The sequence below is a fragment of the Argiope bruennichi genome, chromosome 3, assembly GCF_947563725.1.
Source record: "Argiope bruennichi chromosome 3, qqArgBrue1.1, whole genome shotgun sequence".
Classification (NCBI taxonomy): Eukaryota; Metazoa; Arthropoda; class Arachnida; order Araneae; family Araneidae; genus Argiope; species Argiope bruennichi.
In genome coordinates, this window is record NC_079153.1 from 98227802 (window position 1) to 98255254 (window position 27453).

The following is a 27453-nucleotide window of genomic DNA, read 5'->3' on the forward strand; positions in this document are numbered from 1 at the left end:
GTTAATTTAGTTCCATCTAAAATGAAAGCAATATTCATTACATTTTTCGCTTGTAGTATCTATAAAAAATATGTTCCATTTGGACAGCTGAGTACTAATTTAAATGTTTTGAAGCTTCGATGGCTCAATTTTTCTAAGATTAAACTAGAATATCGAAATGAAAATAATTTGGCGTTTTTTATGATAATACACCTTATGACAATTCATTTCACTATCTATAGACTCTTGATATTTTTTTTTATCAAATCATCTTCCATATGCGACTGATTTAGCTCCTTCCGATTTCTCTTTATTCTCAAAAATTTTTAAAAAGTATCACTATGATGATATTCCAGTTGGATAACAACTTTGACGGGTATTCTGAGGCAATTTCAAAAAGTGAAGAGGAGCAGATATTTGGATAATATTAAATTTCTGTAACAAGATTATTGAAGCCTGACAGGATTGGTATGAACAAAATAACCAGAACAAAAAAAAATTACTTGTTTCTATTCCATTTTACAAAACAAATCTTAAAAATTCTTTGATGCACTGTGTATGCATCAGGGTTTAAACAAATCTACATCTTTGAGATAGCTCATGAATTAATATTCATCACATTATAAGTATCTTATCATCTATGTTGGTGTCCGCACGTGATGGAACCTTTGATCATATCCGAAGCCTTTTCTGCAATCATAATTGTTGGGATGTTAGTATTTCCCCAGATGATTGTTGGCATCACAGATGCATCGATGACTCTTAAACTACTAATTGACTTCACCCTGAAAATAAATGACAAAAATAAAATCAATGATGGTTTGCTTGGAAGTAGTCTTTGCAAATTATCTTTTGATTGGTTCAGATTTCATAATTATAATTACTTCCCTTCTTTGATTATGCATCATGTTTTTCTAAGGAATACAGTAATAAAATAGTTAATTTAAATTTTTGAAGCTCTTTTCTAATGATAGCAATTGGGATTTTTTTTTTATTTTCTAAATTCACTTCGGTTAAAATAAATGCATCTGGCATGTATATTAATTCAGTACGTCAATCTGTTTTTGGAACAGGTTTTGTAATTTGGCGTATTCATAAGATGAAAATTTTTTTTTTTATGTAATATCATTTTTTTTAATTCAAAGATAAATTGAACATACAGAAATAAATCATTTCTATAACTGAACATAGGAGGTGAAAATGCAAAGGGCGAATTCGCAGTAAATTGAAAAGTAAAGGTAATTAAGAAAAGAGTATATTAAATAAAATATACTATACATATGTAATGTAATAAATATTCAAAATGGCATATACGAACAGTTGGATTAATAAGTCATCATAAATAAATAAATAAAATGTTAATTATAATAAGTATTAAAATGACTATTTATCTAAAGCCATCCACTCTTCGCAGTACTAAATGATGGCTGTATTTCTGTGGCAAGGTGAATTTGCATGGTTGCACAGTTTAACTTTTTAAACTTTTCTTTTCTTTTCGCCGCAGAATATCACAGAACTAGGAATCTCTAGGACTGAATGGATATACGTATAAAGATTTATTAAGAAGAAAAGATGTTAAAGTTTACATGCAGTGCATAAAATAACTATACACAATAGATTAATGAAAAAAGATGGGTTTGGTGCGGAGTTTCAGTTAAAGAATTTTGATGCAGTTAATATTTCTTGGAGAAGGGCTAGATTGAGGGGAAAAAACTTATTACGGGCTTGGATCTGAGACAATCAATTCTTCGTTATCTTGCAGAAATCGCACAAGATTTGTAATTTTGATTTTGGACATCTTGTTTCCCATAGCGTTGACCCGCTGGATTCACTCCTGGTCATGGTTGAGCTTGTTAAGATAAAATGTGAGTGCGAGGGCAGCTAGTGGCATAATGAAGTGGACCGCCCACTTCACTGTAGCCCCAGAGTAGCAGAGTCGTTTGAAGTAGCATAGTTAAACTGGTGTTTCCTTTTCTTTACTTAATTCACTGAAAAGAAGTCCTCTGCAACGATCGCTTTTTGCATTTGCGCTTCCATGCTCCACTATTGAAATTATTTGTTTCTGTATTTCTGATCTATTCTTAAGGTTTATCTAATGACTTTTGATTCACCCTGTATATTTTAAAAATTACTCGCATATAGATGCGGATTGGCAGAATTTCTTCATTATATATGCATTTGTGAAATTTCAAACTAACATTATGTTCCTAGATTCAGAACCTTGCATTTTGTAAAGACCATGTAATTTTTAAAACGTTAATAAGAACAGAAAATTCCGACATCAATAATTCTTAAGAAAAATTGATAGCATTTCAATTAGAACTCTAGAAATTTATTTTACGTAAAAGTGTTCAATATGTTTCCATTCTGATGAATTGCTAATTGGTGAATTGTCTTAGAACCTTTATACGAAAATATTAATAATTAAATTTATAAGTCATATTTTTATTTTTCTGATGAAAACATCATAAAAATATCGCAAAATTCTCCAGCTTTCATTATTTTAGAACCTTTATACGAAAATATTTCATCATATATGATACGAAATATATTTATACGAAATATTCAATAATATATGATATCATATATTATTGATATCAGTTTTAGTTTATTGCAATGTTTAATACAGTTTTGAAAATTTGTTTTAAACACAATTTTTCAGCAATGGTTTTCCTTTACTTAACCGCATACCGTAAATTAAATAAATAGGAGTACTTAACAGCTCCCATTAAACTAAATAAAAATAAATATTTTTAGTTTGTTATCAACTATTGCTTTAATATGTTTCAAAACAGTAGGTGTATTTTTAATCTACGTTTTTAGGTTGGCCTTCTTTCTGTGAATTGTGTGATGTAAAAGTCATTATGCATAGAATGCAACCAATTAAATCAGACGAAATCTAAAACATTCTATGTTCATCACCATCATCATCAGATTAGAAATTCGAAAATCTTTTTATTTTTTCGCGCATGAAGGTTTTTTTTTTAATTCAAAGATTCAATTTTTAATACAATCTCTAACTCTTAATTAACAAATTACTCAATATGAATCGAATATTTACCTAAGTTCGGGATCCACAACTGTCGTCGGGTCACTAGGTTGTCCCATTTTGGCTGTCCCAACAGGATGACTGAGGGACATAATCGCTGCTCTGACGTTGCACCGAAGGAATAATTCTATATCATCAATGAACCGCTCACACCCAGGAAAAGCTGTAGTGAATATTTTAGCTCCTACTTTTGCCATAGGAGGAGCTGTTAGGATTTTGATGCAAGTCTTTAAACCTAACGAAATTAAAATTAATTAATGCTAACATTAATTAAAATTAATTTAACATTAGCCAACAAAATTAATTGGAAACCATTTTTAAAAGCATTCTTTTATTAATGTAAAAAATAATAATTTTATTTATTTTATACTTTTTAATCCAAAGGTTTATTGTTTTTTAATGTCACTGTCAAATGGCAGAAACGGAATAAAAATTTTGTTTAATTAGTTTGCTTCAAAATTTTTTGTTTAATTAGTTTGCTTCAACTCCAGTAACGTTTTCGAGCACTTAAATTAATATTTAGAAAAATAATACAATAATGTTATTTTTTTCTTATTAAAAAAACACACTAATCGACTTTACAATAATTTTTCCTTTCTTACTTTTTTTATATGATTTTCATGAATCCAAAAGCAATTTTATGTGGACTAAGTTTTTGTTTTAATGAATTGTATTTAATCGTTTGATCATTTTTGTCAATTGAAAAAGAAGAAATGAATGAATGGAAATTAGAGATACAATCTTTTGAATTTTAACAATTCGAAATATATTAAAGTGCTCATTATTTAGACCAAATATCCAAAACTCCTGTATTGTAAATAACTTCGCTCTTTAAGAGAAAAAAAAAATCACTATATTCGCGGATTATCTAATTAATTTGCACATTAACGGCTTTAGAGTTTCAATGGTAACAAGCGCGTTGATATTATCAAATTTAATATTATTTTTCTTATTTAAATCAAATAGCGCGTCCTATTTAAATCAAAATATACCATTATTCCGCATTGTTTAACCTTTTGAGAGCTGATTTTTCAAAATCTTTCTTTTCACTATAAAATAGCAAACAAGCTTATATCTTTTTTTAAATAAAAGGAATTGTTATTATATGCTATCCGATAATATTATAGTATAATTTAAATCAGTAATGGTAAAAGACAAATACAATAACCAGCGATTTTGGCGCACAGGATGGAAAATAGATTGACTTCCACTGCGCAGAAATAGCGGGATAAACAGTTGGTGGATTAATTAAAGTATTTCTGGCCAGAGTAATATAAAAAAACATTGACTACAGAGTTATGAATTTTTAAAATAAAGCAAACGAATTTACGAAACGAAACGTTAAATGAAAGAATTTCGAAAATTAGCATTAGGGGAGATAGATGACTATTCTTTGATATAAACATAAAATAATTCAAACATTGCCATAAAGCGTATTTTTTTTAAAAAGTTAGTCAATAATATGTAGGTATTAGATTAATGTGATAGTTTATAGACTATTACATCAATTGTAGATTGATGTAGATGTTAATAGTAAATGAATCACCAGTAATGAGGGCAAATTTCATGCTGACTTTATGGAAGTAGTGGAATACTGGATCTAGTACCAAGACTATTGATTGTACGGGTAGATCAGTCTATCGCTATTAGAATCTTCTGAATATTTCATTAGCAAATGCCATGAAGCAATTTCTATTTTAAAGTAAAATTATAGCCAAAAAGCCATTATTATTTCGGAATATTTTAAAGTAATAATTCTTGATAATAATAATTTTTCAAATGATTGCAGAGTATTAAATAATACACTGATAAAACAAAACAAAACTAACACCAACACCGAACTTAGCCAATCAGATAAAAAGATTGATATACATGTGGGCATCACTTAATATCACACGACCTGTTTTAATATCAGTTTAATTTCGTTTTAGTTATATTAACGTCCCGTTGTAAAGCAACATTAGGGCTATTTTGGGACGGACCTCGTAATTTTGAACCGCAGTCAGATGACGAGGACGAAACCTGAACTGCCAACCCCTTCTCCACAATACACCAGCAGGAGGACGTTTGGCATGACGGATTTAACATGCAACAGACCCCCTCACACGACGATTCTTCGGTGGAATTGGGTCTCGAACCTGAAACCCTAGGGCTCACAAGCCAAGACCTTAACACCAGGCCACCGGGGCCTTCGTTTTAATATCAGAGCCAAACAAATCATGTCTCTTTGCCTCTCAATAACATTATTGTCTTTTCATCGAATGTTAATCGTAAATCGTGTCTATGCCAATTATAGAATATAACAAGATTTTATTGCACATTTTTCGTTAATATTGAGACGGATATTATTAGATTGATAACATATTAATATGGAAATAAATAAGCTATGGAAAGTTCCATGCACTCATACATGGTACTTCGGTACAGAACTTGGAAAGTCTTTTCTATCCAAGAGTCATGTTACCAGAAAACAGATTCACTCATGGTTGATTAGTACACACACACACCAATATTCCTATTTTTCAACTCTTTCCGGAATGCCATTGATGCATCATCATACCAAACATTTTTCTCCATATTTTTGATTATTTAGGTTTAATAAAAAAGGCGAGGTTATTTAAAGGACCTGATGTTATTCATCTAACTTTTAAACTTTTTGAATTCATGGATTCAAAGCTAAACCATCCAGAATAAATCATAACAACAATAAATTTGTTATTTTTAATTCATATTTTATCATCTTAAAGGTAAATAAAAATCAAGCAGATGTGCAAAATAACAGTCATAATCTAGAATTATCGATAACTTACTATTACCTGGATATTTTTCCTGACAGAAACGATATAATTTTTCATACAAGTAACAAATCGAATAATCTTTTTACCTTCTACTATATCTTTTAAGTCTTGAGGATCATCCAGGTAATTTGGATCAATGTCTGGGAAGTCATATGGGTTAGCTGTACGAAGGCGAACCGTGCCGCGGCTCTTCGGGTGGAGTATCTGTGACATGCAGACCAAAATTGGCTTTTTTTCATATGGTCCAAACACTCGTTGATATGCCTATGTAAAGATTTTTTTTTTTAAAGTATATAGCCTGAAGTACACAGATTCTAAAAATCAATCCTTTGTAAGATATAATTTGCTTTAAATAATCTTTATAGAAAAAGAACCACAATCCAAACATATCAATTTTGAACTTTTACACAATTTAATTTCGAACAGAAACAAATGAAAGAAGAATCAGTCACCATTTTAGGATATCGATTTTATGCAGAGTATATCGGTTTTATTCATTTTGTTGATATAGATTTTGTTCATTTTGTTGTTTGGTATTATCTAATAATTTATTAAAATGATACCGAAAGATAATGATAAGTCAAAGATAAATTATATGATCAGTTGAAGAAGCCCCTTCCCTTCCCGAAAATTTCTCGCATATTCCCTTATCAAGGTCCTATTTCTTCCCTTTCTGTGGGCAATGGGCAAAATCGTACATACCGCGTATGTTCAGATTGTCGGAGATCGGGCAGGGCGAAAAGGTGACAAACTTACGCAATGCCCCCCCCCCCTTCCACTCATTGACTCTCATATAGAATGACAGGTCATTCCATAAAAGTTTTGTGCTTCATGGTATAGTAAAGAAAACCGGTGGCCTATTTTTCTATTGATTTGAAATCGAAGTTTGAATTAGAACTACAATTTTAATAACAAGATTACGTAGAAAAATTCATTTATTAAGTCTTGTGTTTTTACATTATCGCGTTTACATGCGTGCGAATATTTAGTCAGCCAAACAATCAATTCGTTTGTAGATTCTGTTTAAAATTTGATGCTAAAAGTGCATACTAAATTTTATCCATATAGCTCTTTACATTTTGTAATTATCGTGCTCATTTGCATACAGATAGACAGACATGTAAATGGATTTCATCCTAATTTTAATTTTTTTTAAAAAAAAGATCTTCATATTTGCGTCAATAAAACACACCGAATTTCAGCTTTATAATACAAAGCGTTTTAGAGTTATTAAGTTCACAGATAAGAATAACTCCAAAAATGTGTTTCTGAAGTGAGATCGGAAATGTGGAAATTTATCAAAATATAAAAGTTGAATTGTTTGGCGATTACAATATTATCTCGTTGTATACTTCATGTATGAAAAAATAAAAAAACAAATCAGCTTTTACTCATAACAAACAAAAGAGAGATAGGCAATTTTTTCTTCAGAAAGTTATATAATTAATTATTTTTTTAATTACTGTATTACTTCGATATTCAAAATGTTGATATATTACTGAAAAAAAATCTATGCAATTTGAATATATTGTGAAACGAGAACATTTTAAATGTGTTGCTGCATCTTGCTTTTAGAATAGGGTATTAAAAAATTCACTATAAAAACATAAGCTAATTTGTAGGTAATTTATATACTTAAAATAATTCGTACATTAGATCACAAAAATACATTAATAAGAATTTAGAACCTTTCGAAGCCCTTTTATGACATTAATTTGTTCTCAAATATTGAAAATAATACGGCGACAAAGTTAACAATACTTGAAACGGAACATGGGTTCGCAAACCATGCATAGGTCGATGAAACTCTCCTAGAATGTATTTGCAAGTTCTGAGTTACGAAAATGATAGTGCATAGCAAAGGTAAATAGCGCCCGAGGCATGATGTATTTATTTCACTCCAAGTCATTCACTCTAGTTTCACCTCAAGTCATTTACTCAAAGCTTCACCCCAGTCAAGGGTTTAAGTGTGTGTGTATGTGTTGTGTGTGTGTGTGTGTGTGTATGTGTTGTGTGTGTGTGTGTGTGTATGTGTGTGTGTGTGTGTTTTAAAGGTATGTATATATATATATGTTGCATCAATAAATCTGCTATATCTGTAAATCTAAATATTTATTATTACGTTTTTCTATGAGATTTCAGAACCTGCATACACATTTTTATCGGTTTTATAGCTACCAACATTACATTTAACTTCAGTATTACGCTTAACGTCTGTTAACGACACTCTGAATTTGACATTATTTTATCTAAACACCAGATATGTACATATGACGGAAAAGAGATGATAAAAATTATAAGAAAGTCAACAAACCTCAGGAGATAATCCTACTCGCAGTTTCGCATAAATAGCCGGTAACTCCATGAAATATAACTCATGATCTGTCACATCGTTAAATTCACCCGTGCTATTGTTGCTTAGGAAAGCCAATAAAGAAATTCCTGACGAATAAGTCAACGGACCTGAAAACAAAGAATGAAAATATAAGTTCAAAAGATAATTACCGAAAAACCCATGAAAGACTGGACCCGTGACATCACAGCTCTATTAAAAACTAAATATCCAGTTCATCTACTAAATTTCGCGATATTGTGACTTCACTTTTTTATTTTTCTACGGATATTAAACAAAATTAATCCTTCTTTCTTAGATTTCACCAATGGATTAAAATCACGCTAGTAAATATTTAATGAAAAATGAAAACGGTTTGAATTTCAGAACAAAAAAGTAATCTATTATTGGAAATTAAACCAAAAAATTTATTTTAAAAATTGCCAAGATTCAAGAAAAATTCTCACAATTATTAAATTAATATCTTTAAAAAGAATAATTTTAAAATTTTGAAACGGTGCAAAATTTATTTTTATGCAATAATATTTTTGGAGGTTATGGTGAAAAAATGACAAAATTCAGCTTAATTTTTAATTAGCTAAAATTCTAATTAAAATTTCAGAAACATCGCTCCGAAGTGAACATTCTTACCTCCAAGGCATTATGTGCCAGTTCTGGCAGTTGTAGTCAAATAATCTAAATGGAAGAGCGGCAAAAACAGACATGCATACATTCATCTTTATTATCAAAAACTAATAATTTTCTTGTCAGAAAATTAGTTCAAACATCTTCTATATGTAATTACATGTTGGAAATCTGTGAGAACTTGAAATTTTATGAATTTTCATGAAAATTGTTATTTTTTTCTATTTTTTTTACCATTTAATAATCAAAATGTCAGAATTTTTTTAACCTCTTCTTTCTCTGATATACAATGAAATATTTTCATCTTCAAACAGTCTCTTGTGAACTGGCATTATGGATTCACTTAACTCGAATGCTGTGAATCCTGCTGGATGCTCTTGCAAATTCTTGCCAACTGGTAAATCAGCAACTAGCGGGATCTACAAGTATTTTATTGAAAAATATTTAAGAAGAAGTAAAACAAATAACTATAAAAAATAATACTATAGTAAAAGAAAATTTTACTAAATCATATTTTGTTTCTACCGTTCCAAAAATTAATAAAGCATTTTAAGCTGAATCAGTGTAATATTATCAGATAAATCAAAAAGAGACAGTTGAATTAAAGAATACAATATAATTGTAGCATTCAAAAAATTCCTGTTGAGTAGTTTAAAGGCATCATGCAAGATTGCATTTAAAAGAATATAAATATATAAGTATAAAAGTATGAAAAGTCAGAACAGAAAAAAACAATATTGGGATTATATTAAGTCCAGATTATAAATTAATGAATGATATAAAAGAGATCATTTCTTTAAGATCATTCCGAGTAATTTTTCTTCAAATTCTTCTATCTTAGAGTATAAAATTGTTTTAATATTCTATCGATGGACGGAATTTAAATGCTAGAATTTTCTTTATAAAGAAATGTTATTTTCTTTAAAATCTATCATTTCTTCGCAATAATAAGAAATCTGTATAGATAAAAAATTTAATAAATAATTTAACGAATAAAAAATTTTATAAGAAAATAATAAATGTTTGCTATATTATTTAAATGTTGGCTTTTATTATTTGTTTGGCAAATTATGAGAAACGGTACATGTAAATAATGTATTATGTCGCTGTTGATACATTTATAATTATTATTACATTTCTTTAACATTATTTTGCTGCTGACCCATTTTTAATTCTAGCTGTCTTTGGTGACCAGCTGGTTAGCAGAGGTTATTGGCTATATTTAATTTCAATGAAATCAGTGCAGTTATACGAAATAATGCAATTATTTTGAGTTTATGATCTCCTAAACAAAACAGTTTTAAGCTTCAAATTATGTCAGATGTTAAAGTTATCTTAGTTTAATAACCTTTGCTGTATTATGTACATCAGCGGTTCTTAACCTATGGGTCGCGACCCAAAATTGGGTCGCGAAGCATATTTCTTGGGTCGCGCTGAATCGAACCAAAAAAGTTAGTAATACACCAAATTTCAGACATTTTAGAAATGATGACTTGAATACAAGGAACGTGAATACAAGGAAGCATTTTTAGAATTAGGTTTTACTTGCATTTATGATCGAGGAGTGAACAAGCCGCAATGCGTGTTGTGCAGTGAAATATTAAGTAATGAATCGATGAAACTGAACAAACTTAAAAGACATTTTGATGCGAAACATAAAAATTTTTCCTTTGAGGGAAAAGATCGTACTTTTTTCGAAAGAAAAGAAGCCCATTTAAAAAGACAGCGTTTGGATGCACCAAGTAGTAGTGGTTTTATAAATTCTGCCAAACAAGCTACACTTGCTTCTTTTCATGTGACTTGGCATATTGCAAGACAAAAGAAACCCCATAATATTGCTGAAAAACTTATAAAACCTGCTGCCATTGACATGCCACGTATCATGTGCGGAGATGAAAGTTCAAAGAAATTACAAAAGATACCATTATCAAATGATACAATTCGTTTACGAATTAATGATATGTCATTTGATATTAAGAATAAACTTATTTCTGCTATAAAAATTGCTGGTTTATTTAGTATTCAACTGGATGAAACGACAGATGTAAGTAAAGATGCTCAACTCATGATTTATGTGCGGTATCCAGGTATAAATGTCAATGTTTAAATGTAAATAAGTTAAAATGTCAATCATTTTCAAAAAGTTATAAATATATTTTAATTTGGTCGATAAAAATTATTAAAAACACTTGATTATTAATTAAATTTTCCTTGGATCGAAAAGTACTTTTGTTTATCTTTATTATTAAAAAATAAATAAAAAATTTGTAAGTTAAAAAAAATCATCATCGTAGGATTGAAGACTTTTTAAAAATACGATCTAAAATAAAGCAATGAAAAAATTTTGACTTTTTCTCAAATATTACTCAAATTTGGGTCGCGGCTTAAAAAGGTTAAGAACCGCTGATGTACATGAACGTTCCTAATAAAATTGAGTCACATAAGAATTTCCATTAAAAACAAAAGTGACTGAGTAATTTAAATATTCAATTGTCAATTACACTAAATATTTTAAAGTGTACGTTGTTTCTTGCGTTATTGTAATTTCATTTTCTGATACTTCATGTAAATTGGCGTGTTAAAAAGAAAGTGATGGTTTTGGTTTTCCTTTCTAACAATGCAAGAAAATCACGAGATTAAATATTTGATGAAACAATGAAAAAAAAAACTTGAATTTCAAAGCAGCAAGAAAATACATTTTTGGATATCATAAAAAGTAAATTTAAAAATTTTTTTGAATTATCGAAGTACATTATGAAATGCTTAAGATTCACTTTTCTTTTTGAGCATCACATTAAACCCCTGTTTCAATTCAACTTTTCTTAAAAACTCTACATTTTAACTCTTTCTTAAATCGAAGTTGAGCAAATTTTTCTCTATTTAGATTTTTTTTTTCTTTCAGTGATTCTATGGACATAAAAATTTACCTGAAGCCTGTCAAGTTCATTCATAGGGCCTATACCTGAAAGCATTAATAACTGAGGGGTATTGATAGCACCTGCAGAAAGAATAACTTCTCTGTTAGCAGTTACCCGATGTCTCAATCCTCCAAAGTCAACCTCTACACCAATTGCTCGTTTGTTTTCAAGCAGAATCTGAAAAAAAAAAAAAAAAGATATAAATCGATCTAAACTTGTTTTAACTAATTTTGGATCAGTATTGTTGCAAATTTTTTTTTCTACAAATACCGTCGATCAATCGCAATAACGCAGTGCATTTAATCGCTAATTCAGCAGTTTGCTTGCTGTCTCATTCTCTAATTCTGTTACTTGTCGGCGACTCCGACTACTCTCCCACTTCAGAGTGCCTGTCTTTTATAGTTCCGAGAGGCGGGGCTAGAATCTTCCAGACCAACCAGGGCGTATCTGAATGTATATTGGTTCCTACTGGATGAATCGTGAAACTTCTCGAACTTTCCAGTACTCGCCAAATTCGTCGCCAAATGGTCGCCAAGCTCAGCACTCACAGGACAGATCTTACAAATGCCTTTCCCCGATGACACTATTCGTGATGGGTAGCAAAATTACTGATTTGTAACAATATTTAAAAATTCAGTTTATATAGACATATGTTTTTTATGGATGTTATTGTAGTATAATGTACAATGATCCAATTCGCCACACACAAAAAAAACAAATATATTATACTTTCGAAAACCTTATTTCAGAAAGCCAGAGTTCGTCTAACATATCGATTTTCAGTTGAAAATAAACCCAATCCTATTTTCAATTAACTGTTTGCTCCTTTTTTTAATGTAAGAAAGCAATGGAATGGAATCTTTAGCAATACAATGAAAACGTATAATGGCAAGAGAACACAGGTTGTTTATTTGTTTCAAAGTGCTATAGAATAAAAAGATTATGCAGGATGTTCCCAAACGATTGAAACGCGGTTTAATTCTTTATCTATAAGAGGTAAGTGGGAAATCTAAATTCCAAAGTAGTTCAAAATAAAGTACGCAACATCATGTTAATAATTTTTTTCCTGTTAATTTTCCAAAAGTTACACTTTTTAAATTTTTATGCGACTCCTCTAGACATATTTAGTCAATTAGAAAGCTTTAATTTTTTATGAAACAACGTCATTACAAAAAACCGCATACTCGTATCTTTAAAATTCAGTGAGTTATACGTAATTTAAAATTGAGCGCATAAATCAGCTTTATTTTTTGTATCATAATTCATTTGGTTTTTAAGATACAGTTATTTAATGATCTTGTTGGATGGGAAAGAGAAACTTTCTAATTGAGCAAATTTGTCTAGAGGAAAGAGAGGGGAGGGGGGGGGTCACATAAAAATTTAAAATATATAATTTTTTCAAAATTTTTTATTAACTTATATTATTATTTATTAATATATATTATTTATATTATTATTATTATTATTATTTATATTATTCTTATTCTGTACTGTATTTTGAACTATTTTTCAATTTACATTATCCACTTATCTTTAATGGCTAAAGAATTAAACCGCATTTCAATCTTTTTTGAGACACCCTGTATACTTTTTATGGAAAGTGGAGATCTTCAATTTTATTTCACATTGCCTTCTAGATACATCTGTAATATACCGAATATATTTGGAAGGTAAAGGGAAATTCCTCTAAAGATGCTTCTGTATATAGAAACCACCATTAAACATACTTAACAGCGCAGTCAGAAAATTTCTAAAACTAATTTTTCGGCAAGCTAATGGTATTGTATTCCATTTAGACGAAGCGCTGTTGCATTGATACTTAAAAATGAAAGTTCCGAAGATATGGAAATTCCGTCTTTCATTTCCATCCATGTAGGAAGGAATACAGATATAATAGCTTAACATGGAAAATTTGAACAATGACCAATCTGGAAAAATATAATTTTATATAAACGAAAAAGGGTTTTGTTGTCAATTAAGAACGTTGGTTGTGTCTTCAGATTGATATTTTCAGATAATAGTTCCTGAAGTTATAATCGAAAAAACATGAGATTTATGATCAATAAGAAAAAAAAAGATAATTTTGCATAATCGGAAATTTTTCAACATGGATAGTATTTTTACATCTTCTTTTTTTATTTTTACTATAATCCACCACATACATTTATTCAGAATCCCAATGAAACATATTTAGTTTTGTGAAAGACATTATTAATAAATGTTGTTGACTACAGAAATCAAATGAAAGATAGTTGTCCAATTCTTACCTTTGTTACCATAGCCCTTGCTACTATATCCAAGTTAGTTCTGTTCTCACTTGGCGCAAGATATGCTTTTGCAGTGCTGCATCTTTGTCCATTTCGCAAGATTGTTAAAAAATCATAAAATCCTGAAAGCGCATATTTCACAATTAAGTATTTTCAGCATTGATTTTATGCTAAAAATTGCATATAACTTAATGCAGAAATGTAATCCATTAGTTTAAAGTTTATATAAATAATATATGACAAGCACTGTTATTTAATGATGTTCTGAAGTTACAAAATTAAATATCCATTATTATGACTTAATACTTCTTGTATCTTTCGAATGATAAGAATATTAATGATAAGATTGAAAAATGGCTATCACCAAACGATAAATCATATTGTATCTCTGTAATTAAATTTCAATATAACTGGATGATTTAAATCTGTATTATTGATTAAGAGTATATTTTGATATCCGTTAGCAATGAAAGATAAAATTATGTCATAAACATGGCAACGCATGCTTCAACTTAATTAATGTTTATTGTAAACTTTAAAGTACTGCAGATATAAATTTTTAAAAAAATCTATACTAATCCTTAGAGTATTTGTTTTTCCGACATATAAACCAGAAAAATAATTTGGTAAAAAATAATGCATTTGTTCCTTAGCACCACCTAGAAAAATTACCTATGCTATTAAAAAATTTTAAAAATCAATATGTTATATAAATTACACCATATAAATTTAAAAACTGTCAATACTAATCCTTGGAGTATTTTGCTTTTCTTACGCACTTATAAGACAAATAATTTGAAGAAAAATGACGCATATGTTCCCTTAGCACCTATAAAGATTAGCTTCGCTATTAAGAAGTTTTCAGCCCCCTAAAAGGGTTGAAATACGAGTAAAAAGATTTTATGTTTTTCCACCATTATTCCAAAACCTATCAATGCAAATTTCTATTCCATCTTAAAATGCCTTTCTATGCATTTATGAATTTTAAGATGGAAAAGAAATTTGCATTTATAATTCAACTCAGCTTTTCAAAATCAATTTGAACATAACGTGTAACAATTCCTTTTTTCTTGTTAACATGTTTATCTGTTTTATTTTTTAATCTCATGTTTAAAGTACTCAAAGTATACAGTCTACAGAGTTGCGCTTTGGAAGAAACATAACATTGAAGAACCGAACAGCTCATTTGGCTTTTTTTTTTTCTCACAAGTTCTCGAAAGCAAGTATCATTTAAGCATCTTTATTCAAGTCCTCAAATACTTTACTATCTACTAACTGTACCAGGAGATAACAGCCTTTGTCGCTATATCCTACACTGTTTACATTTAAGTTAAGCGCGCTTTTTGCAATATGCAAGTTGTTTTCTTCAATCATTCTCATTTTTCTTTTATTTCATAATATAAGCATCTCTTAAATGAGAGCGCAGAAATTTACCTTTAGAAAATCCAGCAATTTGTTCCACAGCTTTGCTCAATTTAGCCTCATATTTCAACATTTCAAGTTCTTAAAGCGCTTAGATGTTATATGATATGTCAGCTCAATTTAGTTTTTTTAGTTCTGAATTTTAGTTTGGGCTCACTGAATAAAAGTTTCTTTAATTTGATAAGTTTGTCAGTTTGTATTGGATTATTATATTTTTCAAAATCGCATACTTTTTAAAGCATTTAAGTAACACTTTTTAAAACTGCAACGGAAATGTTCTTCTAGATTTGACAAATTACACATTTTTAACCTCCTTTCAATTTTGTAGTATAGAATCCAGATAATTTTTCCGGTTACTCATTATTGTTATATCATCAAGTTTCAAAAATTTAAACACATGATTTTGAATATTTGACTAAGCATTAAAAAAAATTTTAAAATCCAGATAACTAATATAATATGTGTAAATATAGATTTCAAAATCTGCATGGAAACAAAAATATTACACAAAAATGAATAAATAAAAAAATAATTTACTACCAAAAATATTTTCAATGAATGTGCCATCTTTCATGTGCGTTTGTATACTTTTTAGCGTATATGATATCTTGCAATGTGGTCATTTATTTGAATTATAAGAATTCTGTTTCTAGTGGCAGTTTGCATTAAAGCGTCTTTGTGTGCTTGCACATTAAGTATCAAACAAAAACAAAACAAAAAAAAACATTTGATTTCTAATACTAAAGATCGTTTCAGGTTGCGTTTTTTAAAGCAATTAACCTCTTAAATTAAAACTTGATCTCCTAAAGTTGCACATATTAATTCAGAAATTACATACACATTTGCCCTGTTATCAAATATATGTTGTCAATTTCTAGAGTGAGGAATTCAAAACAATCTAGACACATATTAACGGTGAAAATAAGATTACTGTTTTCTCGAAAGGTTTAGATTAGTAATTAACTTATTTACCGGGTAATTAATTTATATTCAGTTCGTTTTACATTGGAATATTTTGTCATAGCCGGCGTCCTGGCATAGGGGTAGCGCGTCTTCCCCGTGATCTGGGTGTCCTGGGTTCGAGTCCCGGTTCGGGCATGGTTGTTCTTCATCTGTTCTATCTGTGAGATGTGTGAATGTGCCCCCCTGTAAAAAGGGGCTGTGCAAGTTAATGTGATGCGTGAGTAGCTAAGACGTACTCTTGGTCCTAGTTGGCGCTACTTAAAAACAAGAGACGCACCCTCGGCTTAAAATCGCTGACTTCGTCAGCGAGCTTGTCCATGGCAAGTGCTATTAGAAACAACAACAACAGCATATTTCGTCATACTCAGTTAAAAGGTTAATTAAACATTGTGAATTAAAATTGAGATCCTAAGACATCAAAGGAATTGAATGCAAGAATTTGAAAACTGTACGATGTCAAAATATAGATATTTTGCTTTTTCTTACAGACATACAGAACAAATGACGCAGACAGAGCAGCAAGTACAAAGGCTAATATTAAAAATAAGTATTAGATTGTTTTTTGTTTTTTTTTTCCCTTTCCGTAACTTATTTCAAAAGCTGTTTTTTTTAGCATGATAATGTTTTTATTTTGGATTTCTTTCTTTAAATAATTCGATGTAAAAATTGCTACACGCATAATGCATTTGCTAACACAATTTAGGCCAGACGAAAGGATGATCAGTCTGTTATTTCCAAAAGCATGGAAATAAAAGTAATTCAATATTACTTTATATGGCTGTTGATTATGGGCGTATTTTAATCGACCAAGTAAGTTAAGCCTATTTGAAACTACTGAAAGACAATAACTGATGGGCTATGTGGATGTTACGCCGATTCATTGATATACCGGATGCAACTCATTGTATATGATTGCGATCAAAGACATTGGAAATAATTTGTGTTGTCCAGAAAGCATTGCTCTTGATAAATTAATGATTACTTAAATAGTAATTTTTAAATTCATTTGCAGGAGTTAAAAGTTGATTTTAAAAAAATTAGTCATTTTGATTATAAGGCGTAAGATATATTCAGGGGCTTGGTCTTTTTTATGCAGTCAGAAATTTAAACAATCCATATTATGAGTGTTTAGTATATGTAACTGGTCTAAAGACCAGTCGAATTCTTCTTATTGGCTAATTTGGAACAATTTTCTCATTATACACATTGCATGTACATTCTGATACCTAAAATAATTTTTTATCCAATTCCATTGTTTAATTTTGGATAGGGATACCTTCAGGCAGGAAAAGAAGTTATGTTATAACCAATCGTTACTTATATTCAGTTTATTCTCCAAATTTACTTATTCTTTTACTGTAGATTTCATGATTTTCACTTAATCAAAAAGGAATTTTTACTGGAAATAAAATAAATTAACATAAAAATATATTTGGACATAAAAAAAAACTTGCCATGTTGTGTTGGCCCATTAACATCTACAAATTTGTAACCCAAGCTCAAAGCAGATTCAGTTATAGCAACTTTTGCTTCTGGCTGGTAATCTTGTCTGTTTACAGTAACAGGTCCATGGATACCATGCCATCCTGTTTAGAGACGAAATAAAAATTTAAAGCTTTCATTAATGTCAGTTCTTGTAATGAATCTTGTTTTTCTAGAAGTTTATTAACGAATGAATAGCATCAAAGAAATTAATCAATTGTTAATATGAATGATTATAAAACAACGATATTTTATGAAACTTTTGTATAGTTAAAAATATTAATTTTGTAAACTGGAAATATTAGTTTTTCTTTTAACTTTTTATTAACTTTCTATGGTATTTCTTTTTAATATTTTAGAAATCTGATTGTTACAAACAAGCGATTTCTGAATGTGTAGTTGATTTCATTTTATTGCACTTTCTCGTATACGTAGTGTGGGAACTGCTGACAGATCTCATTCCTGTATGGCGTCATGTTGCGTCATTAATCACGTGATGCTTTCCCGCCATTATTAGCAGAAGAGAGTTGGGCAGTGAGACTGTAAGATGTACAGCTCACACTCATATACCTTTTTGTGTTCTATGTTAGCAATGTTTTGTCCTTTAATTTCAATAAATATATTTCTCATATTAATGCTGGTCGTTGCCTTTTCCCACAGTAGTATAGAGAAAGTATTGTAATAGCCAAAAAATTCGAACTCGAGATTTTGACAAGGCTATTGTTTTTGAATTCGAAAATGCAACTATCTGCATGGATAAAATTTTGGACATGGCTTTATAATCAAAATTAAAGATTTGACTGAAAATTCGAGACAAATCTATTCTAGATTTGATTACCAGTCAGTCTGTCACTTCGTATACGTAACAAGGTAGATAGCTCTATTTTAGTATATGATCTTTACAACTTTACAATAAATCAAAATAGCAGAGGGTAGATTTATGAAATTTAGCATGTGGTATTAAAATTAAAACTAAAGATCTGTGTCCAGTTTTATATTTACTCGATCTAAAATACGCACTGCATTTTTTTGACTATGGCCAAAAATATAAACTGAACATACCTTTAAAGTGTGTGCAAAATTCAAAGGAACTATTATCAACAACTTTTTAATCAATTTTAATTAATTTAGCTGTTAGTTCATTTTTTCGATCATCTGTATAAATTACTTTTAATTATAATTTGCATCAATAAAAATTATAGAAATTCCGCCCATTTTGATGAATTTTTACAGACATGTTCTTACCATTGGAAGCAAATTGTGGATCCTGATTATCTTCCAGTTTCAAGAAATAATGGAATACTTCGTTGAAACTCCATCCTGTTGCACCTAGTGACGCCCATTCGTCATAATTCCGACGATTTCCGCGATTCATTACCAAGGCATTGATGGCGCTGCCGCCACCGAGGACCTTACCAGTTGGCAGAGTCACTCTCTGAAAATATAAAAATTTCAAATTTAGAAAACGCAAGATATCAAACATAAACTAAATAAAAATTGGATGATAATTTTTAAATTTTATGAAAATTTTTAATAAAGATATAAGCAGATTCATTAGAAATGAAATACATGTCATGAAGGTTATTACACCGCGGTGACTTAGTACACTGGCATCGGCTCCAATGGCTGGATGGCTTCAACCTCGAAACATTATTCCAATAAAGATCCGTCATTTATATGGAGCTGATGAATGCTAAATTTGATGCCATGGATCAAATGTCTTCCTTTTGGTGAAATGCGAGATCTTATAGAGAGGACAATCAGCTGAGATGTTGTCCTCATCATCTGATCTAATCTCCAAATTTTAAGGTCCATTCAAAAATAGAATTAGCTTTGCTTTCAAACGGGATGTTAATATAACCCCACTAAACACGAACGTCACTAAATATGTGTTACAAATATTATTTGGCATTAATTTTTGTCTCACTTTAATATATGTATAATTTCCTCTTACTTTAATCTAGTTATTTTTTATTTCACTTTTATATACTTTAATATTCCTTCAATAGCTACATTATTATTGCTATAAGATTAGATTATACATTTTTTATTATTATTACTATTCGTGGTGTTGACTACCTAACTGCGACTGAGCCTAATTCGTTCAAAGAAATCGTAGTGCTAAACATAACTACTTGATTCGATACAATAACGAAAGAATATCTATAATTTAAAGAGTTGTTTGGACTAATAGTTGAATTAATACAATAGCACATTTACTAAACAGGATCTAATTAGATAAAAAAATCATTTTGCATTAAGGTGTAAAATGCAAGTATTTTACATTTCTCAATTTGAAACATGGAGTCAGAAACATTTTTGAATGAAAAAAATATTCTTTAAAAGAACATTTTTGAAATCGTTAACCCTTTAAGCGGTCGATATGTCCCCCTCTCCGTTTTCACGTTCTGCTCAAAAGCAACAATCAATGTCCGCATTTAATTAATAAACTATTTATTAGAAATAATTGAATGCATCATTCACTTTTTCTTTGCTAAGAAAACGTTAAGAAGATTAGAATCTTAAGTCTGAAACATCATAGCATGGCAATGCTTCAGAATAAATTTACTTTATTTTTAAAATTTACTCTTAATTATGTGGCAATGATGGTATGACACGTAAAATATATCTAATATATTATGGCAACGCGTGTATAATAAAGTTATTGAGAAAAAAAGTTAAACCTTTTATTAATATTTCATTATAATCTGGTAAAAATTTTGAAAATTATTTTCTAAACCAACACTTACTACCCAAGCAAATTAAGTGAAAATATGATAACTCTAGATCTAATAGTCTGCTTCGTAGATGATTTTGAGCAATTATAAATTATGCAAGTCGTATAACACTGTTTATAGATAGTGTGTCAGCATATAAACTTTAACATGCTAAAACTTTGATGAAATAAATTCGGTAACTGACCATACCCTGTTTACAAGAGCCGATCCAGTATGTCTCTGTGGTGTAGTACGGTATCTCCAGTCAATATCGCTTTGAATAAAACTTGCTGCAGCACTTGGAATATCTGTGATTCTTGGAGCTGTTTTACCAGCTTCTAACAGAAGAATATTTACACATGGAATCTCCGATAAACGATTTGCTAATACGGACCCTGCAGCACCTCCTCCAACTTAAAGGAAAGGGAAAGAAATAAAAGCATTATGATGAAAACAGAAACATGGCTTCATTAAACGTATTCTATTTTAAATAATTGAATAGATTCAATAAAAATGATACACATAAAAGTAACTGAACTGAAGAAACCAAGTTTGATATATTCAGTGCGAGTTCTTTTTTGGTACTTTTACATCAGTATTTCCCAATCGATGGTTCGTGAGATCCTCGAAAGTGAATCATGGAAAGATCGTGATATATATATATATATATATAAAGCTGCCAAAAAATAGGACTAGATTGAGGCTATCTAATACTAAACATTGAAAAAAGATTGGAACAAAAAACTGTCGTCTCTCCACTTTTGCTGAGGTTTACGCGTTTTAAAAGCTAAATGCTCTGTAAAAATGCACCTTTTAGCATCCTTATCTTGAGAAAATTTCCGCCTTTGCGTGGGGTGTTCCATACCCCCGGAAGATTCATCCTCAAGTTGAAAGGGAGATTAGAGGTCCTTATATGAAGCAGTTTCTGTCTTAGTGGTTCGTAGACTTCTAAGTCTTGGGAACCACTGATTTCCACTAACAATTCGAAAAATTATGAAAAACATATTTCTTTTGCACAATGCAATTTTTATTTTTCGAAACCCTTGGTTTTTATCCAATTGTTTATTATACTATCATTGTTTCTTTTTTTTAAATTTCCTACCCTGATCCTCTCAGTGCAAAGCTTCAGCCGAGTCGGTAGGATGTTGTTATATTTAGAATGTTGTATGCATATCATAAATTTACAACAATAGAGGTCTTATTGAATCTATTAAATCCGTGTTGTTGTTGTTTCTTGTGGCACTTGCCATGGACAAGCCCGCTGTTACGAAGACAGCGATTTTAAACCGGTGGGGGAACGTCTCTTGTTTTTATAGGAGCGCCAACTAGTGCCAAGAGTACGACTTTGCTACTCACGCATCACTTATTCACTTACACAACCCCTTTTTACAGGAGGGCACATTAACACATCCCACAGATAGAACAACCATGCCCAAACCGGGACTCGAACCCAGGACGACCAGATCACGGGGAAGACGCGCTACCCCTATACCAGGACGCCGGCATTAAATCCGTAACTATTCCAACTGTGTGACATCTTGACAGATAATGAAAATTAAAGCCATATTATTCGGAAGAAAGTTTGATTTATCCTCGTCTTAATAGCACCGTTCCCTTATACTCTCTGTCTTTATTTTTGCTTTGAGAAATTCTAATTCTTGGAGATTATTATAAATCTTTTAAATAGATAACACTTGCTACATATTGTTAAAGAAAAGAACACTTATTAGTCACCTCTAGGCCTGTGCATCTCCGACTTTTGTTATGACATCAATATCAATCACAGCACTAAAAAAAAAATCATTAAAGTTTTTGAGGAATAGAATAATTGAAATCAATACTTTTTTTGGCTTTGTGGGAACCGACAACCAAATTTTATTTTTTAAATAAAGGCAATCAATAGAAAAAAAGCTACATAGTTAATACATACAGGCACCATGCAATTAACCACTGGAGTTTCTGCAATATATATAGTAACTTTTAGCAATAAAAATAACTAGCATTCAACATGCAAATATATTACCGTCAAATTTCCACAAAAATCTTTTGAGTTTATTTTCTTAGAGATATTCAAACTCAATTTTGCAAATATACTATCACCTGCATTTTATGCAAATTGACTTTTTTGCTAACTTTAATTTAATGTAGAAAAACCTCAGCCAGATTATAGAATTCTAGAATTTATTTGCATAATCTATCATACGAAATTTCTCTACCATTCGATAATCTGAATGCCGTGCAATATAATAAAGATATCATGACAATAATGTTGATCATTTTATGGTAAAAGGATAATATTTCATGTTTAACGGTTTGATGTGAGTGAGGATAGAACCTGGGACCTTGTGGTTCGCAGTCCAGTAACATGACCACGATACAAAAGCAATTGCTCGCATAGCGTAGTTGTTAACTGGCTTATAAGCTTTCACCACAAATGAATACGATAATCTTGAGCAAAACTGAGTAATAGAACCCAATTGCAATACAGAATTAAACAGTTTTGGAGCATTAAGTAGCGAGGAATTTTTAAAAAAATATTTTATTTACACATTTACACATTTTAATCACTATTCTTGGTTCACAGTTATATTATTCAGTATTCTTTATTCACGATTATATTATTCAATATTTTTTATTCGCAATTTTGCTCTAATAAAATTACATTCTTAATTATGTTATGAAAGATCTATGTTATAAATGGATTATTTTAAAAATGGATCGTGTTGCTACTCACCAATAATGTAATCATATTCCGATCTGAATGAAGACTTCGTTATCGGAGCTTGCTTTTGCGTTGCCAAAGACATTATAAGCATTGGGAAAAGGGGAGAAAAAGGGAAGGGCGTAAGATATAATTTTTCTTCGCTGAGATCCATTAAACCTAAAAAACAAAATTTTCAATATAAAAATAAACGGTTATCTTTCCTTTAGGAATGGTATAAATGGTGTATAATGCTTCCAGACGCTCACCTCAGACAGACGAATGCATTAGCTCAAAGGAGGATAAATACAACTTGAAATGTAGATCAAGGAGAAATAACAAGTGTGTAATAAATACACCTATGTTGATATAAAGCATATTTTAAAGTTTTTGAAGTACATTTTTATTTATGTTCCGTAATTGTAAGAATAAATTTTTCACATCTTTGCAAAATATAATTTTGGAAAGATGTATGCAGAAATATATTGGCTTCCAAAAAAAAAAAAAAAAATGCTCGTATTCTTACGAATTTTAATGAAGTACTAATAAATCCCTTAATAATTTTGATTAATTAATAATTTAATATAATTATTTTTTAACAATCTGTAAATATCCTTTAACAGAATCTCTTTAAATATTTTAAGAATATATAATCCTCCCCTTTAAAAAAATAATGACAAAGAAATAAAAAAAAAATCCCAGGAAATTCTTGCTTTTAAAGCCTTTAAAGATATCTACATAACAAATATTGATATATTTTGGTTAATTAGTATTAGCGGATATTTGTAGCATCCACAACAGTTTTCAAACGCATGAGCGTAGAGATTTTGCATAGAGACAGCCAGTCACCTCATTACTACAAAACTAAGCCATATAAACAAGGCTTATTGTGACTTATTATTCTGTTATACTGTTATTGTACCACTGTTATTCTCATTCACTATCCAAGGGCCCTGGGCCGCGGTGGCCTGGTGGTAAGGTCTCGGCTCGTGAGCCATAGGGTTTCAGGTTTGAGACCCGATTCCACCGAAGAACCGTCGTGTGAGGGGGTCTGTTGCACGTTAAATCCGTCAGGTCCAAACGTCCTCCCGCTGGTGTGGCGCGGTGTGGAGAGGGGGGGGAGTGAAAGCTCAGGTGTCGTCCTCGTCATCTGACCGCGGTTCAAAATTACAAGGTTCGTCCCAAAATAGCCCTAGTGTTTCTTAAAACGGGACGTTAATATAACTAAACTAAACTCTCCAGGGGCGCTAGGGATCAATTTCCAGTAGTACGGCAGCTTCTTTGGAGAGGTCCGACCTTTAGAGACACATTATATCGAAACAATCAAGTGCCCGTAGTTCACACTATTTGCTCTGCCGCTTTATTATTTTTTTTTAGTGTTTGGACTCCAGCCACAGGGTGGTCAATCTCTGACCATACTCCTATACTTACCTCTTCACCCGATACTTATTTTAGCAGGAACCGCCCACTTTTATATCTTTTTTCTTCTATGTATTCATATTTTCGCATAAGGGAACAATGGCTAACAAAAGTTCGAAAAATTTTCATAGTGTTTGTATAAAGCTAGAAATCTTTTTTTTCCCATAATTTTCTACATCGTTTTTTAATTTTCAGAGTACTGCATTATTTTGTCAAAATTGTCACCATCCGTAATGAGTTTTCCTGCAATTTCTATTGCAACTTTGGCCAGTGGAGGTGCTTAATAAAGGACTTCCCAAAACTCGGTGCCGTTAGATATTTTTTATTAACAATAACAACAATGTTTAACGCTAATGTCAAATTCCATTACCGTCCGTGTCTGCCACGCAAGTCCCCATTCTTGGGGGGGAGGGGGGGGGGCTGTTGACAAATATAAAGTAAACAAGAGGCGGAAGTGCTATCAATGTACAATTCGCAACAATTTTATTTAGTTCTGCTCAATCTGTTATGTACTGCTGAACCCGAGCCTATTTTCCCACATATACATCTGTTGTCTTGCATTCTTCTGAACTTGTAGAAGTATTTAGAAAACTTTACTACTCTGATATAATTTACACTGGCAACGGGTGAAATATTCTTTTAATAATTTTTGGTTCCGGTATGAATTTATTTGTTATATGTCCTTTGCACGACATTATCCATTTATCTTGTCACTGCATAGATATCTTTCTTCTAATTCCCTTCTTTAACGTTTGGAATGATTTTCGAACTACTACATCTATTTGGCCTTTTTGTGCAACTTTTTTTCCCTTCATATTTCTCTATTGTCTCGTTTCCACATATTCCGATGGAAACCTTAATTCAGTTTTATCTAATCCATTTAATCTTTTTAGCCTTCTTCAAGTTTTTTTCCCCTAGAATTTTCTATTTTTGGTGTTGGTGGATTGTATTGTTTGAAGGACTGACATAGATTTAAAGAAGATATAAATCTTTTATTGTTGTTGTTTCTGCATCAAAGCTCCACTGTTCTTCCATTAGGATTTTCATATTAATGTTTAGTCGTCGTACTCTAATTTCTAATTCTCACAAAATATATTCTGTTGGAACTATATTAGACTAAGGTGTTATTTCCAGATTTTATGGAATAATTATTGAGATATCCGAGATGGAAGTTGAAAACAATGAGCTTAGGATCGTCATATTGGTAAGAAACAGTTATTTTCAATATTCAAATTTTGGGTTGATAATTTTTAATTGTCTTTTAAAATATTTAAATAAAAAACATGATGCATTATTCTACCGATGATTATTAAATTACCCAGACCTGCTTCTGACGAGAGTTCCTATTGAAAGACAACTCTTTCTTTCTGTTTCAGCTAAGTACTTCTAATCCTTCGTTTTTAATTCTCCACACAATAATAAGCCCGACAAACCGAAAATGTTAAATCAATTTTCATTTACAAATAACACAGTGTACCATTTTGAATCATTTATCATTCATTCGCAAAAAAGAATTTAAGTCCCCCCCCCCCGTACGAACAAGAGATTTTTTTTCTGGCTAAATGCTCCTGTAATTCTACTGACGCGAACACTCGTCGAACAATTTCAGGTGAAAATGAAGTGGAAAACAATTTGGTCAATTTTCTAGAAACTTTTACAACACACAAAAGTGGACTTTTCCACAAATTTTTGAGCTATAAATTTTTTATTACATTAAATTTGATGGATGATGTTGTATTTTTATTCTTCAAAATATTTTGTCACTACTATACAGGCACAATGGGATAAATTTATCCATTTATTGATATGCTGAATTGATTTACCACTACTGTAATTAAAAATGATTACTTTTCGAATCCTGTTTATTATTTTTTTTACGTCCACGAGCTATTTAAAAATAATAAATAACAAGTAAGCAAACTAAGATTACAGCCAAACAATTTTTAAAATCTCACCGAAATGCAAAAATAAAAAAAGTGACAGACGATAATTTAAAATTCAGTATTAGGTTACAACTCATTGCCTTCATATTTTTAAAATACTTGAACATTTTTATTACATCTCAGCCACTGTAGTTTGTTTCATAAATTAAAAACAAAGTTTCGTATTTACAATACATTAATTTTATTAATCTTAAACAACTATTTAAATAAGAATAGTTAAATTTCAAAAACACATAAAATTGACAGTATTTTAAATTAAAATTGAATATTTATCCTTTCAAAATAAACTTTGAAAACTTGTAATAAATACAAGAATTTCGCGAACAAATGCCAGAAAAAACATCTGGACACATTATTTTGTCTGTTAGATAAAGAAAATGTTTATTATTCCAACTTGTCTTAACATACCTTTCCAAAGAATTTGAAATAATAATATTAAATGTTGAGACATGATGGAGTAAACTTCTCAAAAATAACAACGTTAATCTTTATAACTATGAAATAGAAAATTTCAATCACCTACTTTGAAAATACAGTCCAATGCTGAACAATTTTTTTTAAACGGTAATCCAAATGTATCTCTAAAAATCTTTTTTTAGTTAAGAGCTAGTTCTAATTTATTTATAAACATTCTTAAATTTAAACAAAAATTTTAAGCATAAATTTACAATTTAAAGAGAAACTACTTTAACACATCGAATAACTGAAATAAAACAAAACTGGTTTGTTGCCAGAAATTTACTAGAATACATTTCAATCATTTGAAACTTTCAGCAAACGATTTCATATCATGTAAAAGAATTCTTTTGCGAAATATT

The 27453-nt window shown here is 30.4% G+C and overlaps 1 protein-coding gene across 2 annotated transcripts; it reads right to left on the reverse strand.

The window, feature by feature from the left end:
* LOC129963681 (glucose dehydrogenase [FAD, quinone]-like) lies at positions 1 to 27329 on the reverse strand. Of its 2 annotated transcripts, XM_056078181.1 has the most exons (13): positions 27159 to 27329; positions 23307 to 23453; positions 22307 to 22360; positions 20783 to 20985; positions 19101 to 19290; positions 17828 to 17959; positions 13989 to 14110; positions 11731 to 11898; positions 9072 to 9222; positions 8141 to 8289; positions 5913 to 6090; positions 3041 to 3263; positions 1 to 764 (listed from the first exon to the last, which is right to left on the reverse strand). In XM_056078181.1, the coding sequence occupies exons 3-13, from the start codon at positions 22320 to 22322 to the stop codon at positions 614 to 616; spliced, it is 1683 nt and encodes a 560-aa protein (XP_055934156.1). In that variant the 5' UTR covers positions 22323 to 22360; positions 23307 to 23453; positions 27159 to 27329; the 3' UTR covers positions 1 to 613. The 2 variants fall into 2 exon arrangements, with proteins under 2 accessions (XP_055934156.1, XP_055934155.1); XM_056078180.1 differs by lacking the exon at positions 22307 to 22360 and having other exon boundaries at positions 3 to 764; positions 27159 to 27328.
* Between the last annotated feature and the right edge of the window lie 124 nt (positions 27330 to 27453).